The sequence below is a fragment of the Drosophila eugracilis genome, unplaced genomic scaffold, assembly GCF_018153835.1.
Source record: "Drosophila eugracilis isolate 14026-0451.02 unplaced genomic scaffold, ASM1815383v1 contig_2167, whole genome shotgun sequence".
Classification (NCBI taxonomy): domain Eukaryota; kingdom Metazoa; phylum Arthropoda; class Insecta; order Diptera; family Drosophilidae; genus Drosophila; species Drosophila eugracilis.
This window is the reverse complement of record NW_024573052.1, coordinates 2028150-2047327: the sequence shown is the minus strand read 5'-3', so window position 1 is coordinate 2047327 and position 19178 is coordinate 2028150. Positions and strand designations below refer to the sequence as shown.

Here is a 19178-nt window from a genome sequence, read left to right as displayed (position 1 = left end):
TAGAGAATCTTATGGGAAGCTCCTTCTTTTAAGCTACCAACTTCCTTCTGTTTTTTCTGTTTTCATTGATATGAGGGGCACTATGCCATATATGGCCAGGGGTCCAAAGCTCTACTAACTGTATCTACAAGTGTGTGCCTCAAATATAGAGCGAGTGCCATACTCTAATTGCCAGTCATGAGGTTCAACAACTTTCACACAAAAATCCTTGAACGCCATTTGCATAAAAACCCCAACTGCAAGCTGAACAGCAACAACAACAGCAACAGCAACAACAAATATAATACTAATAATAACAATAATAACAAAAACAACGGAGGCGCGAAGCAAACAACAAGATTACGTATACGCCACCATTGCAACAGACGAGGGAGATAGAAGGAGAGCGAGCGAAAGAGAGGCCAGACGAGGACTTTGGCAGCAACAAAAGTTTTTCTTCTTTTTTTTTTTATTTTTTTGTGAACTGAAAAACGAACTATTGAGGGCAAAGTTAATGGCACTTTATTATTTACCTGTGCACGTTCTTCGCTTTTCTCAGTCTTCCCCAAAGAGGGGGGAAACCCTTTGATTTTTATTGACTTTTCCGATGATTTACTCTTAAGCCACTTGATTTATATATAATTTTCTTTGATTCATATGTAAGATATAGTTACTATGCTATGCGATATAGTTTACTCCATTTATTTGTTCTGATTTAATTGGGCAAAAGTGTATGAGTGTGTGTGTGTGTGTATGTGTGACGTTGCCACAACGAATGTCAAGTGAACGCAGAGTTCATGAGAAGCCAAGCCAAGCCAAGCCAAGCAGAGTGGGGGCGAACGAGCAGAAGGCAGAGAGAGAGAGAGAGAGAGATAGGGGGGAAGTAGTGAGAAAAGTCTGTCTGGAAAAGTGCAAAATGCTGACAATATTTTCGCTGTTGTTTGTTTGTTTGTTTCTGTTTTACTCGCATAATGTTTCTGGGTCACACATACATATATACATGCACACACATACATACATTTGCATATGTATACGTATCTCTATAGGGCAGCAGTCTGTGTAGAAGCAACTCGAATTCACCTGTTGGCCGCCTACGATTCTCTGTATAAGCCATAAATCTAAGCTAAATCTATGGCTAGAACCCATAAATCTACCCATAGCTATCCTTAGGGCTGGCACTCACCTTATAAAACGAAAGTCCAACGCTGCAAAAGAAATGCCTGCGTCATTCCCTCTAAGAACTGCAATGAGAAGAAGTAGAAGAAGGAGAATATAGTTTTTAAGTTGATAGAAGATTGTTAGGAAAAGCATTTAAGGCTACAGGAAATGATAAGTTATTACTACTGACATTCTTAAACCATTTCCAACCAATATATATATATCTCCAGATATGCTCAATAGATTGCTCTAGTTTCGATTCCGTATGTTCTGGGACAGAATAGTCTTGCATAATGCAGATATTCTATATAGTCTTTCGGGCAAACTGGGTGAGCGTTTGTCGGTCAAGTGAAGTGTTCTATATGTTGGAAGCGCTATATGGAAGCGGCCATAGCCATATAGCGATACCCATTATCTCGGATTTCTTCAAAGGTCTAAGGGAGGAGGGGTGCAGGGTGTATCAAATTACCCCTCACCTCATATTTAACCCCCCTTACCTCCCCCCCACTGTTTTCTGCTACCGCTTTTCAAATTCTCATTTCATTTTAGATTTTCTTCTTCTTCTGCTGCTGCTGTCTCTTCTTCTTTGGTATTTATTATATTTCTTTTCTTCTTCTTCTACTTTTTTTTCTGTTCGTTCTTTTCGGTTTTCTTTTTTAGGTCAATTTTGACAGTTGCCGCCACAGTAAGTGACAGGCAGGGCAACAACAATAACAACAACAACAACAACTGCAGTTGGCCAGGGATCGATTTGAGGCGTTCACAATTTGACGGAGCATCGATGGTTTTCCACTCCCCCGCATTGGCTTTTCACGCTTTTAGCTCTTCCCTGCCCCTGAATCCTCCAGCGAGTTGATAGATGACGGGCGCTGGGCCAAGAACTTGAAAACTCGCGTGGGCTGAGATGAATCTATCTGCTCCAAATTTCAAATTTACTTCCAAGAAGATTTCAAGGCATTAGGGGGTTTCCTTTCTAACGTAAAGTTAAGTCTAAGGGCTCTTGATAAGCTACTTAAAACAGTTACCTAACTTTAACTAACGATTGGGACTACAAATTCTTAATATTAATATATATATTATCCGAAATTTAAATGTCATATTAAGGCTATTTGGTAATTTGCTATTCTTAGAACATTTCCGAAAAGCCATAATCCCGTTTCCCTTGATCCCAGGTTTCCCCTGCGAGCGAGATAAGAACCATCGATCTTGCGCCTCTATTTATGTTTAGCTGGTGACCTATATATCTGTTACCCCCCGCCCTGCCCCCTCTTGCTTTCTCGTACCGCTCCCTTAATTGCGTACAGGTATGAGGCATTGAAAGATCTTAATGCCTGCGTCAGTTTCTAGGCAAGCTACGCACACACACACACACACAGACGCTTACGTTTGTATGCCCATGCCACCCCGCAACCAACCCACCCACCGAAACTAAAAAAGACGCCCCTTCACCCCACTTAAGCACCATAAGCACCCCCCCACCGCCGCTGCTCTATCTCTATCGGGCGACACCTTCAACACATCCCTGGACGCGTATCAAGTTGAAGGTTTATTTTTGTTTACAATCATTTTTTTTTCGGTTTATTTTGTTGTTGTTGCTGCTTTTTTTTTTTGTATTTTTCTTTCTAACAATGAGCGGAACACAAAAACAACACACAACGAAAGCAGCACACGGCTGTTGTACCGCCCCCGCATCCCCGCTGCCACGCCAATGCCCGCCGCACACCACACACACCCCCTTGATCTACGCCCGCACATCCAACAAGTAGGTCGCCAGCGTTTCGAAATAGAGGAAAAAAGTTGTTTCTACTTTTTTTCTTATTTTTTTTTTTTTCGATTTTCTTCTTCTCAGAGACCTCAAACCCCCCTCCCACCCTTCTTGTAGTTCTTTTGGCTTTATCTTATCGGCAGTCATCGGTTTTTGAGTTCTATTCCCCCGCCGCCTCCACGCACCGGAAAAAACCTAACAATGTTTAAACAAAAAATTATTTCTTCGTCTTTTTCGGTGTGTGTTTGTTCATAGTCTTCGCACCCGGCATAAAACATCAACAGAGAAAGGAGAAAGGAAAGGAAAGAACGTAGCATCAAGCCGACTTCTAGATTACCTTTCTTAGTTTTAGCTTTCAAATTGCATTTCCCAAGTTTAGTTTGCTTTTTTGTTTGACAACTTAAAAACAAGCAAATGAACTTTGAAACTAAAATGAACTAAAATTGATCAAGCAGTTGATGTTCCCGATCATTGGACAGTGAAGAGCGAGGAGTGTGTGTGTGTTTGTGTACTAAACACACACACACACTAACCAGCACGCACCGAAATAATAACACATATTTTTGAGCGATAGAGGGAAATAACAAAAAATATACTTATAGACAAATAAGTACCAACACAAACAGCGCCCGGAATCTGGGTCAAACTTTTTTACGTGTATTTGCGTAGCTATCTCTACGCGTTCTTCGCTCTGCGTTCTTCGTTCTTCGCTCTTCAGTCTACAGTTTACTCCCAGCCTATTATTAACCATAATTGTCTCTCTCTCCTAACCAAGTTATCAATATGCTAGTTACTAGTCAGTTAGATCTTCTACCTTTCTTAGCCAACTTCTAGTTCCTACTCTTATCCGAAATCCATTTCTGTTGCTTTTCTCTGGTCAGGGCTAAAGTGCCTCGCTTAAGCAGTGTCAATGTTAAGTAAACTTGGATATATAGTATATATATCTATATATATCTACTAGCACTCCGATCTGCGTTGTTACTTATGTTTGTCTTAAACTGCGCATAACGGAACTACCTCCCAGCGCCAACAACAAGAACGGGAACCATAACCATATTTTATGATAGCCAATCGATAGAGTTAGTTGGGGTATACCAGAATTATTAGGCATAAGGGTTAGCATTAGATATATGTTCCTATCTTCATGATCTTTAATCACTTTCCTTTTAGCCTTACTAAGTACCTCTCATTCGATCAAAAAAACCAAAAAAATAAAAAAAAGATTTCCCAATGAATGAAAATTTGAATATAAATTCACTTCTCTGTTTTTAACTTTTTGTTATGAACTTAACCGCGTGGCAGGTAAATACCTGGAAACCGCAGTTGATCTGTCAGCCAACGGAGCGTATGCGCAATGCAATGTCGGTGGCTGCTGCTGCTGCTGCTCAAGGATAACTGCTGTCGCCGATGCCGTGACATATGCGCCAAGAATGCGCCATAAAAAGTGCAATCGACTGCCGAGAACAGAGAACAGAGATCGGTGATCAGAGATCGTTGGTGATCGCAGATCGGGGGAGTATATATACCGAGTATATATAGCTGTAGAGGGGAGACGACGGGGGCGATTCCGGGCCAGACTAATGCTAATGCAATTAACGGTAGTTTATGCTAATTTCAGCATTGAACTTAACATCGAACCGGAGAGCTGCAAGCTAGATGGAAAGGGGGGAGGGGGCTGTTCAGAGGGGCAGCTAACGGTCGAGTGGGAAACTGATATTTACGGCGGGAATGCCAGACAGGTAGACAAAAGCCGCCCAAGAACAACAGCTGGCGAAAGGCAAGCCTCTGGGATGCACAGAAAGAAAATGTGTCTGGATTTTCAGTTAACAAAGATAAAGTCAACTTTAAGCCAAGTTAGCAAGCTTAACAAAGTGGTAAAATATTCATAAAAATATTAAAAGTAACCAAAAAGACTTAGCCTTTTCTTGCTGTGCCAGATCGTGGCTGCTACTATGGCTCTTTCGTAGTAACTATGGCCTAGACCTAGCCAACTGCCCGGCTAGACAAATCCCCGCAAGAATTTTAACTTGATTGGCTTCGAATCTTGATCTTGATCTCGTTCCCAGTTATGTGTTCCCTGTTTCTTATTTAGCTGCGTGCGAGATGTTGACCTTCGACTGGTGAATGGGGAGGGGAATGCAAAGAGGAACAAATGGGGATAAAGCCAAGTTAAAGGTCAGCTCTCCGACTCAACTCTTGGTTCTTCATTTCTAAGCTGTTAAAAATTGCATTTTACTTGGATTTCTTGCAGTTTCAGTTTTGTCAATCTAGACTAGAGCCAGCATTTTCACCCCAAAAGGAAAGAGTTTAACCCTCAGGAGGCCTTAAAGTGAATAATAGTTGCTTAATTAACACCTCTAATCATAAAATAATTAAGTATTCCCCTTAAGTTTCTGCATAATCAAAGTTTTGTATGAGTAAAACCATGAAAAGTAAATCAAACTAAAATCAGTTTTAAGTTCAAAGGCAATCGAAATAGTGTAACTGCCATAGCTTCCTATAATCACTGTTCATGTTCACTGTTTTCCAATCTGGAATCTGTTTAAATAGTCGCATTTTGATTTACATAACGGGTAGTGGGGTGGGCACCCAACTTAACCACTTAACAAAAGGCAATGAAATATAATCTATGTGCATGAATATACCATATATACAGGACGTTTGCTCCTCCCTGCGTGGCATGAACTTTACAATTTGGCAAGGACACGCCGCTGCAAGGGATGTGGCGGCGAAAGGGGGGGTGGGGGTCGGCTAGGGAGGCTGCAGCCGCTGGTCCGGGCTGGACGGGAGGGCAGGGTCGGGGCCGAGAGCAGAATCCGTTCAAATTTATAGATTGAACTTGCACTTGGGCGCAAAACAAACACATATACATGCAGCTGCAGATGCAGCAGCAGCAGCAGCAACATCAGCAGCAGCGGCAGCAGTAGTAGTCGTACAAAAGGGGACTGACAAAGGGGGGTGTGTTGTTTGGGTGGGTTTTCGGGCAGTTATTTCGGGTGGAGAGGGGGCAGCGAAGAGGCACTGCTGGCAAGGTGACGCGACTTTGCAGCGCCTGCACAAGCCAACAGCAACTGGGGTAGGTCAGGTCAGGAAAAGCTCGCTGCCAACTGGCAACTGACCTGCCGCAACGATTCGAGCGTTGTCCAAGTTTTCGGCTGCCAAGTTGCCACTGCGCAGGTGCAGCAAAAACACACACACACACACACCCCCTCCTATCCAAATTGCCACCCAACTCTGTGCAGGCCATTCCAAGGCAACACGTAAGCAATGCAAAAGGTTCAACGCACCGCCAAGGACATCGATACGCTCCGACAATGCCTGCTGCACATGACAGCCCAGTTGAGTCCTGGATATATATATATATGCATAGCTATATGTGTATGTGTGTGTGTGTGTGGCATTGTACGCTATATGCCATTTGCCATATGCCAAGAGCCTGCACATGTGATTACGCTGTTAGCGTAAGTGTGTCACTGGCATTGACAGACCCCAGCCAGCAGCTCCTCCTGCCCCAAGTCCCAAGGAAACTCACATTAGCCCGGCAGACTGATCTTGCCAGGCAGAAGCCAAGCTGCAGTCTACGATCTCCAGGTGAAAGGAAGTCTGGCCAGGACCGGTCTGAATCACGAGCCAAAGAGGAAGCTGCTGGCGCGGATTAAAGATTTCCTTGTGGGCGAAGACGGGAGTCGTGATCAAATCTGCTTTTATCTAACTCCCTCTCGCTAGGCAGATAGCCAAAAGAAAGGTTGCAGCAACAGCTTGGGGCATACAATTTTTAGAGGAACTTAGCAGTTATATAACTATATAAATCCTCCAACAAAAGTGTATATAGAAAGCTATAGAAATGTTCTCTACTTTTGGCCTACAAAATAATCCCATAAACCTCTCCTAAATATCAGAAAAGTAAGGAAAGAAAGCCCCTAATTGCAGTTTATATATAGAAATGATAATTATTTATCGAAATTTGTTTGAGTTGGTAATCGAATGACTCGATATACACTCACCAATTCCATGAATCAAATCAATTCGTATTCCATTTCGTTTCATCGCCGTTTTTTTTTTTTGAACGTTTTTGCATGGGCGAATTTCGGAGTCTTTCCCATTTTTGAGTTTCGCCTCTTTATCGACGCTTTTGTGGGGGTGTGTGTGTATAGTTTGTATGTGTAGATACACCCACACACACACACACACACATATGCACACACAATAGGCTTTGATCGTTGTCGTTTGAATTTGTCGTGCGTTGAATTCAAGCGCCAAGTGAAAGTTGTTCAAATGTTTATTATGATTATTGTTGTTGTGCTGTACTTGTACTTGCTATTATTGTTGTTTTTGTTTTTGTTGTTGTTTTATATACATTTTAGTTTATTTACCGCTCTGGCTTTGCCATTGGGTGTCATGTCGCTGGCCATAATGACGTATTCAGCGATGAACTCGATGATGAGCGACCACATTATTGGCCATATAATTTGAGAGGCGGAAAGGAATCAAATCCCTACTTAACTGCCAAAGACCAAGCCAAGCTTTTTACCCATTGCCATGGTCACTTTGTCTATATAACTTTATTTTTATTCCCTGCCTTTGCCCCTTCCCCCTCCCCCTATCACCCGCTCTGCCCTGGGCCTTGGCCGGCTGTCTCGCATTTTAAAAATGTAATTGTTAAAATGCAAACAGCAAAAATAATAAAACCCACCGAGCAGTACACCATTTTTTGCACTTTTTTTTTTTTCTTTTTAACACTTTCTCCTTTTGTGCACGCTTTTGACATTTTAATTGCTTTTTTGCCCATTATCCGGAAAAGGGAGATGGCTGTGGAGAGACTTGGGACTTCGGGGAAGGGGGTTAACACCAGCACAAAGAGATCCCCCGAAGACAAAGGCACCACAGCCCAACCTCCAAAACAGCACAACACTCCTGCGAAACTCCCCCTCAAAAATACAAAAACTAGACAAAAAATCGAATCACAGTTTCTGACTCGTTTCACCTCCAGCCAAGTTAAAGTTCATTGACTGGCAGGAAGAGCAAAATAATTCGAGGGGCTGATGAGTTGTCACATGGGCCCGGCTCTCGCTTTTTCCCCAATTGTCTGTTTTTTTTTTTTTGGTTTTTTGTTTAAACCAAAGCGAAGATTATGTAACATTTACCCACTAACGCTGAAAGCAGCAGGAAACCTAGAAAAACGAAGCCAGCGAAACGAAAACGAAATGAAAATGGGAAAACATCACGAAGTTTATGCTGCATCGATGAGAGGGAAAGGGGGTGCCAAATAACTGCACTTAGAAAAATGAAATCATAGGCTAAGGTAGGAAAGTAAATAAAATGTGGATCGTCTCTTGGAAAGCCTTACAAAAAAATGTATATTTCCCATCAACTTTAATCAGTTTTAAGTTAGTTACTGTTTAGTTTTTCCTATCTTTTATTAATTTTCCTCATGTGTCAGTTGCCAGACTCTAAGACTTCAAGTTCCAAGTACCAAACTCCAGCTGCTACAGCGATTTCCCAATGTCCAACGTTAAGGCAACCCCCCCCCCGGGCATGCTCCTTGCCTTCGTTTGTTGGCCATCATTCGCTTCCTTGTATGACATAACAATCGCCTAACCCAAGCCAACTGGTGGGCAGAAAAGCAACAACAGCAACAGCTACAGCGACAGCGGTGGGGCGGGCTGAGAAGCGGAGGCGATCTTTACCTCTACGAACAGAGCGCGGTGTAACCCACCGCCAGGCCACCCCACAATGCCCTCCCCAACGTCCTCTCCCCTTCGACTGGGCCAGTGTTTGTGCCACATTCCAGTTTTATTTTTTTTTTCATTTTCTGCTGGCTTTAGGCTGGAAAATCCCGTTTTTCCCATTCACTGATTCGATCAGGAGGCGTAATGAAAATGGAAAACCAAAAGGAAAGACAAAGAAACTCTTACGGATGAAAAAAGGTGGGTATACTAGGATCACCGAAGGGTTATATACTCTGATAGTCAGCCCAAGATCTTTATAAACTAAAAAATGTTTATGTTTTCCTATCAACAGGATTAGATTTTCTAAAAAAGGATCATATCTCTAAGGATCATAGCTCCTTATCTATGAAATTTACCACAAAGATCACATAAATCCAAATTCCAAATCCAGTTCCGAGCCATGACCAAGTCAACAATCGATCGAGCCAACCGGCAAAGAGTATAATGTGAAAATGAAAACTAACAATGCCAACTGCAATTGCAAAAGCAAAAAGCAAAAAGCAAAAAGCAAAAGCACATTGCAACGTTGCACCAAAGTCATCGTCATCGTTCGCGGCAACGGCTATGGCAACGGCAACGGCAAATTGCGAGTTTTACTTTCGTTTTTCCTCACGTAACAACAGCAAAAGGAAAATGGTGTTAGCAGGCAATGTTACCGTTACAAGCCAACAGAAAAGCAATGGGAAAAGCGGGCGAAAAGCGGGCGGCGGAAAAGCTGGAGTTGCAACTGTTGCATGGCGATCGAATTCGAATGGTTGCAACTCAGCGAAGCAGGAAGCGCCACGATCAACTTGCCCGCCCCCCCTTGGAAAACTTGGAAAAACGTGGGGCATAAGGGGCACTAACAGACATATACAACCAAAGAAATCTACGTAAATTGATGCCGTGAATCGAAGATCGCTAGCTGCAATCGGATTTTCGCATTTCCTCAATCGTGCCAGGCCAATTAAAATGATATTACCATCAATGAAGATCTTATAAAGATGTCTGTTTAATATTCAAATATTAATATATTATTGTTTTGATAATCTAAGAAAAAGAAATAGCTTAAAGATACCCAAAAGTAAGAAAAGTAAGCGAGAAAAATGACTTTTAATAATGTAATTTTAATAGAAATTTGAGGAAAGAGGAAATCTTTTTATTAGTCCCCGAAAATTGATCTTAGTAGAAGAAACTTTAAAGATAAATTAATAAACTACATGCATAAAATATTAATTAAAATCATTTCTTTGACCTCTTCCAATTTAACATTTTCCTTTTCCAAAAATGAGAATCTTAGGAAGGCTAATTTTAAAGACTCAAAACACAGCTACTTAGCATCAATATTTGTAGATCAAAGAGCGTATTTTTAAAGGACAAAACTTCAATTTAATATTTCTTATTTAATAATTTGCTATTAAACAAAGTTTTAACATTAACTAAGTAGTACTTATTTGACTTCTGAGTTTCGTATCAAGTAATAACTTGGTTTAAGTTTAACTATGTTAAGGAAACTACCAAGCAGCATTAATATACTCTGATTAAAAAACCCCCCAAGTTAGTGTTAACCCAAGACCTCAAACCCCCTTTAAGCCATCCCCAATTCAACCCTTTTCCATACCTTATATCCCAACCATTGCCTAGCAACCCCTCAGAGGTCTAGGGCTTTCAAAGTCCCCGCTAATCATGACCATTTAGCCCGAATCGTAACCAGGCAGCTGCCTGGCGACGTAATCACCTTGTAAGCCAAGTTTGGCCAGAAGTCCCAGCCGATCTTTGGCTGAAAAAAAAAACTAAAAAGAAAACAAGAAAAACTAAAAAAATAAAAAAACTGCACCAGACAACGAGCATCATTAACATTTGGCATGGCAGGGAAGAAAATGTGAAACCCGTTTTCCATGGAAAACAAGGCAAAACGAAAATTAAGTCACCGGCAAAAAGCGGCGAACAAAAAACAGGCAAAGCCAAAAGCAAAGTGCAACTGGAATCGCAAGGAGGGAGCGGTACTGGTGCTGGGGCAGTCGATTACTTCATCGCCGTGAATAGAGAGAAAGTGGCAGGAAAAACGTTGCATTAAAAAAAAAAACCAAAAAAAAATAAAAAACTGCAAGCGACGATCGGCAAGATGGCGTGTTAGTCGCAAGCTTCATCGCCCAGCTCCCCAACCCGCAACCCGCTGGTAATCCCCCGCTCCTTGGCAACAATTTCCCCATTTCCCATTGCGGCCAGCGTTTGTTGCAACTTCAGCCATGATTATGTGGCATTAACTTTTGGGTTACGCAACCAGCCCATGCAGCAATGCAGCAATGGAAATTGCAAATCATATGATGCATCCCCCTGTGCCAGCCCCCTCTTTCGACCGCCCCTTGCCACACCGCAAAATGTGTTGCGCAAATGGAGTCAGGCTAGAAAACGAGCTGTGGAAAAACGACAGCGATGGTAGCGGCGGTGGCGACGGCGGCGGAAAAACAAGGAAAACAACATCGACGACAAGATAGCAGGGGTGTGGTAGGAGGGCAGGAGGGGGAAGGGGACTGCAGGGGCATTGGGTGACGGCGATCGTCGTCGTTGAACGTGAAAAGCGGAAAACTTTTGCAGCAGCTCTTGTGGCACATAAAACATTCGACGGGAAAGGAAAGGAAAACGATATGCCGCCGACAGAAAAAAAAAAAAAAAATAGAGGAAAGAGAAAGAAAACCCACGCCAGACACCCAGAGCAGTTGAGCGGAGGAGGATGAGGCGGAGGAGGTTACTGAAAGGAAAACGATATGTGGACAGGCAGAATCTGCATAATTTCCTGGATTTTCAATGAAAAGGTAAACCGATATATAAGCAATCTTAGTTTCTAATAAAACTATAATTTTTGGTTCAGGAAGAGGCCATAACTCCTTTTCATTTTTACTAAATAAAATTTTTCAAGAGCATATCAATCATACGCAATGTGGTCTTTGTTCGTAAACAAAATTTGAATGAAGAAGAAATAGTTATCATATAAAAATTATGTCTCTTTCAGTTAGAAAAACGTAGTTTGTCTTGCAAACGAACGACGAGAAGTTTCTTTGAAAGTGGTTAGCTTTTGGGGCCAACATGTCGTATGAGTAATTTCTGTTTAATAACTGCAAGACCGAAAGTTGCGTAAGAAATGTAATGAATCAGTGAGTTGTTAATGACTAGCGGTAATTATATTCAAAATGTTATCATTTTCTTAGATTTTCTGACTAAACTTAAAACCTAAACTTAATTTAAAATCTTAAATCTTAAACTTTTAACATGAAAATAGTAAATATTAGCATGTTAAATATTAAAATAGTTGATAGTTATGGGAAAAAGGTCCTTCATCGACTCACCTGTACTGTGTGATCCTGCTGAACTTTGTCCTTCCTCCGCCTGGCATGTCTGCAACGAGAGCAAAAGAGACGGATAGCTGTATTGAAATGCATGTTTATGTGCCATATGCAGTTGTATCACCCCCCCCCCTTCCCCTCCTTCTTTCCACCACCCCCCACTCCACCCTCTCCACATTCACACCCTTCTCAGTTTTTGTTTTTCTAGAATTGCATTTCACTCTTGATTTCGTTTTTGCTTCGGCTGAACTTCGTGCGGTGCTCGTATTTCATGCTGGAAGAAGAAGCAGCAGCAGCAGCAACGGCGACAGCTGGCTTGCATTAGGAGAGCGAGAGAGAGAGAGCGCGAGAGAGTGGCAAACTGTAAAAGCTCTGCAAATGCAGCGCTGCTGACGTCGCTGGGTTATTCAATAGAGAGGTGACAGTGTGTGTGTGTGTTTGTGTGTGCTATCTGCCGCCATCACAACAAATGCAACAACAAGAACAGCAAGCACATGGGGCTTTTGCCATGGTATTGTACGTTGCCTATTGCCACTGCAACGGCTGAAACGACCTCCTACAGGTCTTTGACCCACTGCTGAGCGCTCGCTAGCTCTCGCTGTCTCTCTATCTCCGCTCTCGCAGGGGCCCCCCCCCTCCCCCTACTAGCCTCCATCCCTTTCTGGCGTTCAGCTTTTTATTTGCACTCTGTTATTATTTCCCTCAGCTGTTGTTGCTTTTTATTGGCTTGCCTATTGGCTCTCTTCTGCTTTTCATTTCTTAACCATTTACCTCTCCACTTGCATTTTCTATTGATGTGTCTTTTTCGGGGATTTCTTCGCCTTTCAGTCCCGGATTCCTTGGCTTTTCCATGTGTGGAAAATGACTTTTCAGTGCTCGGGTGGTCCACTGGCCATATGTGTGATCCTCCTCTGTATTTCTACTGGCGATTGTGGGTGGTCGTTGCTTCCGGTTTTCTGTATTTTCTTAGCTTTTCTTACAAGATATTTCTTTCTTTCATAACATATTATTTATCATCTTCTATCTCTTGCCTACTTTATCAGAATTTCTTTTCGACTACTTAAATTTTCTTTTTATTGCCTTTTCAGGATCTGGGTTAGTTCGCCCACCCAGCAAGTTCCTTCTTCCGTCTTCTGGCGGCTTCTGCTTTGTCTCGGCCCGCCTTTCTTCCCATTTCTTTGGCCTGTTTGCGTTTCTGAATTAACCCTCCTTCCCATCATGGCACAGCAGTGCCGCCTTCTTCCTGTTTGCCTACTAGCTTGTTGGCTTAACAGCCCCTCCCTCCCATGCCCGTTCAATGGAAGGAAAGGGTTAAATGGCCAGGTGGGTCAGACTTAACCCATACTCCATTCAGCTACCTGCTCTCTGCGACGCGGGTTAAGCTCCGGTCGTGGGTGTCAGGTGGAGCACGTTGACTTGTCTCGGCCATTAGAAACTGGCGCAGCCTTCGACCATGTAATGTAACCACTTCAACTGATAGGACACACACACACACACACGTACGCATACAGAAGGAAGAGAAAGAGACGGGCATATAGAGTTAGAGATAGAGATAGCGACAAATCACCGCATTGCTCTATAAACTTTTAACCCAATTCTTGTGCCTTATTTACACAGACGGCGATGACTTTATTTTCATGCCCTCCTCTTTCTTGTGGCTCTCTCCCCCCTCCGTCTGAAAATAGTTTTGGCGCTTGTTATTTATGGGGCTCGATGCAGTTCGAAGTGCTTTTCATTCTCCATTAATTTTGTATTTTTAACTGCAGGCCAAACGAGCAGCGAAGACCCAGGGAATAGGAAACAGAGCCAGAAGAACTGACATTTTGCGGATGAAAAATTGTGAAGTACAAAAAAAAGTGCTTAAAGATCTCATGAAAAGGGAAAATAAAATGTAAGCTTCTTAGCAAAATTCTCTAATGGGAATTCTAAGATAGAAAACTCAATAAATAATTTCTAATATGAGCCTTGATTTGGAGGGCTCCTTGGAGTGCTTAACAAAGAAGTAACCCCCTTTAGGGGATGTTGAAGATTCTAAAAATATAAAAATTCAGATTGAGAAGCTTACAGGGTATATACACACACACACACACATACATATACTGATAAAATTAACGCCATTGCACTTCAACTTTATCTCGAACTGGCTTTTCCCTTGCACTCATTCGTTCTCATTCCCCTTCTTCCTCCTGCTTTATCGCTTTTCATATCGCTCTTTCAATGTTAGAGGAAAATAGTGAAGCTTGAGCAAACATAACTAAGCCCACTGTGCTACCCTGTATGCTCCTAACTATTCTCTGCCTTTTAGATCAAGATCTTTTCACTATCTAATATATATTTCCATGAGATTTGTGCTGATCAGCCTGAGGCTGACTGCACTGTAAGTTAAGTGTTATCATTACGACGGGATCGTCGCTCTTCCATGAGCTACTCCTCGCTCCCTCCTTGAGATCTCTGAGCAAATGTATAACGATTGGCTATCATGCATTCTAATTGAGGGTTCTGCTAACTGCTGGGTATCATTAAGTGCGGCATATCATGCATTTTTCATGCCGCCAGGGGCTGGGGGTGCGTGTTGACGAGTATTTGTTTTGTGCATGTGTGTCTGGGGCCTGCATTGCATTGCCCTCCGTCTGCAATTGCAACTGCAACAGCAACAGCAGCTGGCAACTGGCAACAAATGCAGCAACTGCAACTGTCGAGTGCCGACTACTGCCCTACATTCAAGGCAACGACTCTGAGATAAGCACACACACACATATACACACATACACATGCCAGGGGGTGGGGCTGTGGGAGTGGGAGTGAGAGTGGGAGTGGGTGGGTGGGTAATATGGTGGTGGTGCAACGCAACTGCCACTGCCATTCAACTGGCAGACACTTCTGTGGGGCATCCAAATGTTGGGGGGCAAAGGCACACACACACACACACACACATGAGGAGTAAATGAAAAGAGAGAAAAAAAATGGTGCTTTCAAGTTCCAGACTCTGGTTCCTGCACAAACACACATGCATGCAGTGTACATATGTGCCCACATGTCTGTGTTTGTGCGGACGTGGGTGTATTTGTGTAGACATTCTAAGCGGTCATAGTCCCAGTAAACTTTCGCTGGCTATATGTATGGTATATTCAGGGGGCATGAAAGTAGAGGGGCGGGTGGGTGGTAAGGAGGAGGTGCACCGGGAAGTGAAGTGAAGCAGTGCCGCAATGAGCAAACAGAAACCGAATAAATTGCTACAAATGCGAAATATGCAGACACCATGTGGTGGCAACTCTATAAAGCATATGTATATGGATAGGGGGTATGGGCTATGGATGATGGGTGATGGCAACCCACTGGGCCTAATGTTTACCACATGTGGGTGGTAACTCTATAGTAAGGGCTGGCCACCACCACCACATGTAGTGACAACGCTGCGAAGTTGCCTCATAACTTCACTGGGTCAAAGCAAAACCAATTCCACCTTGTTTGCCTACTGCCAAATATTGCTTTCGTACATTTGGATAGGAAAATTAATAGACAGCCAGGCAGAGGCATAACTTCACTTTCATCATCTAAGGGAAACATAGAACATATTGCCAAATGAGTTAGATGGCGACTTCATGTGGTGGCAACTCTATAAAGCACTTACAAGGGTGAGGGCAACCCCCTTAACTGTTAGCTCTATGCGGTAATATGTAATTAGACTATCAGTTGGCTGTCTTAGGCCAAGAAAATGTGGTAAATATGGGCTGAAATTAAGCCCTTAAGCTTAATGCCTACCATATGGCAACTCCTCGGATGGAGAACTCTAATAAAATATCTTTTGATAGTTCTAAAAACCAAACAGATGTCACTTGAAATCGCAAAAAACAAAAATCGAATCGAAAACTTTCCTCGCTTTGATCTTGGCTTCAATCTTTCTTTCCCTGTCTGCCGATCTTGTGGTGACGCATTAAATTTCACCTAAACTTGAATTAACAATTTTCATGATCAACGCCCGTGATGAGGCCCCCGAAAAAAAATCACCAAAAACAACAACAAAGGAGGAGACTCTTCCGTTTAGTAATCAAGCTCCAAGCATCTGCAAGCTCATGGACGGCGTTGCTCAAGGAAGGGAGGGTTAGGGGGTAGAGGCTGTCTTTTAACTGTGATGGGAAACAATAACACACACGCACGCACACACACACACACACACAGTGCCCAACTTCTTTCTTTTTTTGGAGTAAAAGTGAACGGGCAAGTTCAAGTTTATTTTCTGGAGAAGCAACAACGCACGAAAATTAAGCTAACCGAAAAAATAAGAAATAAATAAAGGGCGTCAGAATGACGAGAAAAGGGGGGCCAGAAAGAGAAAGGGAGAAAGCGCGAGAGGGTGACAGCAACAGAGATAACCACGGGCGTTCGCGGGGAACAAAGAAAGGGGGCGGAGGGGGGTAGGTCTCAAGGTGTGGCAAGACATGTTCGTGTGTGTTTGTGTAAGTTTGGGCTTGACCCCCGAAAAAAAGAGACGATGCCAAAGATGTTTGAACTGTAACTGTAACCGGTTTTTTTTTTCTTTGGTTGCTTGCTGGTTGCTGGGTGGTGCCAAAGGTGGTTTATGACTGTAAGAGGGGGGTGGAGGTAGGTGATGCCTTTGAGGAAAGCTATCAGACAACGGGCGATACAACTCTCGAATACTCTATTAAAAATATGGAACTAAAAGGGGGGATTTTTTTTAAGTATTTGAGAATGTTTCCAACAGCAGAGTAACATTTCTTGAACTCCTTCTTCATAGGTTTGTCCTACACTGATTTGGCTCCACTTTTTTGCCATAGCACAGTCAAAAATGGTCCAAATGGGGAATGTAATACCTCGTAGAGCTCGTAACTTGATTGCCATGATTCCCAATTGGTTTGCATTCAAATCTGGGAAACTTCATTTTTGGCCCATTTTAGAAAATTTTGATGATGGTACCCCTTATCAAAATTGCGAAATTTGGGCCAAAATTGATTTTCCCAAAATCGAAAACCAATGATAGGGGTGGTTAGTATTGGTCGTTAGCAGCACAAAACAGTCGTTCTTTTGGCTGTGCGTCTTGTTTTGACCGATATAGAGATAATAACCCGCAAGAAATGTTGCAAATTTCTGTTAGAAATCGGTTTCCTAATTTTTCAGCCCTTAAAACCGAGCTCGCACCGAAAGAATCAGAACCATAATGTTAAGAGTAGGTATAGGGGTTTAAAGTTTCCAATGTTAGCTACATAAAACAGTCACTGTTTTAGCCATACGTCTGGTTTTGACAAAAGAATATGGAAATTTGTTGGTCTAAAAACAGTATTTTGCTAAAAAAAAAATAAAAGAAGGCCAAAAATGATCGTAATACATCACAGTTTACCAATTATAAGTAATGCTATCAAAATGAGATTAAAAACTGAAAATCATTCTAAAGTTAATGGGAAAGAGCATGCAGATGATGCTTGACCCCCACCTTTCACCAACTCCCCCTCTTTCTCTTGGTCGTTATTTCACTCTGTCTCTTTCCCTTGACATTTTGGTTGTCTACCAGTTTTTGGGTAAACTCGATTGTTGTTGCTGTTGTTGTTGCAAAAAGGGCGACCAGTTTTTGTTGTTGGGGCCATTAAACGTTCGTTGACATCGTGAAACGTAGCCGGTCAAAAAGCGTTTCCAAATGGAAGTGGAAGATCTTTCCACCAATTTCTTGGTAGCAATTGCAGGGCCCTAAAAGATCGATAAATCGTCGGTAATTTAACGGTACTTTAAGATGAAATAGGATTATCCATTCCATAATGGTTTGTGTACTTACTATATATTTCGAATTTCGAAACTAACTAAATAGCTGTCACCTGAAACCTGTCGTTATTTAATACAACTTTACTGTACATATAGATGGTATTCTAATTTTGAAATTAATATTAATTTCTTTTTGGTAAGTACAGTGCAACAAATACCTTTCAGTCGTCTGAGTTTCAACGTAATTGATGTGAAAGTGAAATTTTGTTTGGTTTGTTTTTGGTTTATTTTCTTCAACGCTTTACTTTTCACTCTTTTCTTTTTCGGGTCTTCGAACAGGGGTCAAAATCTGACGGTCATTACGAGTTGACCATAACCTTAAGTTTTTTGTTTTTTGTCGGGGGAAGAGAGAGAGCGGGATAGAGAGATCGCAGCTGTTTTTTTTTTCTTTTTTTTTTTGGGAGGCTGATCAGCGCAATGTTACAAGAAGAGTGATAAAGAAGAGGGAGAACACGTGAGGAAGCAGAAGCAAAAGCAAAAGCAGAAGCTAAAGCAGAGAAAAAGTGGCGGCAGAATGACAGCGCAGTCGGCGTCAACGCAACGGGTTCAATGGCTGACCCAATTTTTCAGGCACAAGAGCGTGAAAGAGAGAGAGGGGGGGCCGGCGTGGAGGGAGCGAGAGAAGTGGAGTCATCAAAACGAACGGGAATCGTGTTGTGAAAGCCAACAGAGGGAGATGGCTATAGAGAAGCTAAGCAGATCGCAGCATAATGCAAGTTCACCGAGCGATCGCCCTGTCTCATTCACTCCTTGCCGCTTTCGTTGCTTCTAACAGTATGTTGTTGCCTTTTTTGATTGGCATTCCATGTTGTCGTTGTTGCTGTGGGATTTGTTCATGCGCAAACAGTTCGTTGTTACTTTTATGTAATTTCTTTTCATTTCATTTTATTTCATTTCCCTCTTTCTTTCCTTTTCTATGGTACTTGTAATTGCCCTTTTCTACCATTCACTTTCTTTGCCCGCAATAGAGGCAAAAATAATCAGAGTTATACCATAGATATTTGTTTTCAGATCGGCTGAGATCATAATAGCTTCTAAATATGTACATAAATATCGCAGAGATTACATGAAAGTTTATTGAACTTTCGATTTCGTTCATAGAATGCATTGCTGCTAGTATTTGAGTCGCTGAGTCGCTCGGTCAACGAGTCAATGGCGCCCGAGCAGCCTCCGAAACGACAAAAAAGAAAAACTACCGATCCGATCCGCTCAGATCCCAAAAACCGATTCAACTTGCATTGCACACCGAATGCAGTTCGTGAGAAAATCCGATGTGCAGCCAAAATACCTGGCAGCTGAAACGGGAAAGTTTACATTTCGGTGCGGTGAGGGTTGGCAATACTATTCGAAAACTATTGCCAATCGGTTAGAGAACGGATAGGTATTTTTCCATAACAATCGATAACTATTAACTAATCGAATTACCAAACACCACTAGCCCTTTAGTCATTA

The 19178-nt window shown here is 42.3% G+C and overlaps 1 protein-coding gene across 1 annotated transcript in view; it reads right to left on the bottom strand.

Annotated features, from left to right (window-relative positions):
- LOC108104402 overlaps window positions 1–19178 on the bottom strand; it is a 45341-nt gene that overhangs the window by 1629 nt on the left and 24534 nt on the right. The window contains exons 5-6 of the mRNA XM_017210448.1: window positions 11958–12006; window positions 1163–1220 (exon numbers count right to left, since the gene is read on the bottom strand). Of these exons, the coding sequence (XP_017065937.1) occupies window positions 1163–1220; window positions 11958–12006 (107 nt within the window). The remainder of the gene's footprint in view (window positions 1–1162; window positions 1221–11957; window positions 12007–19178) is intronic.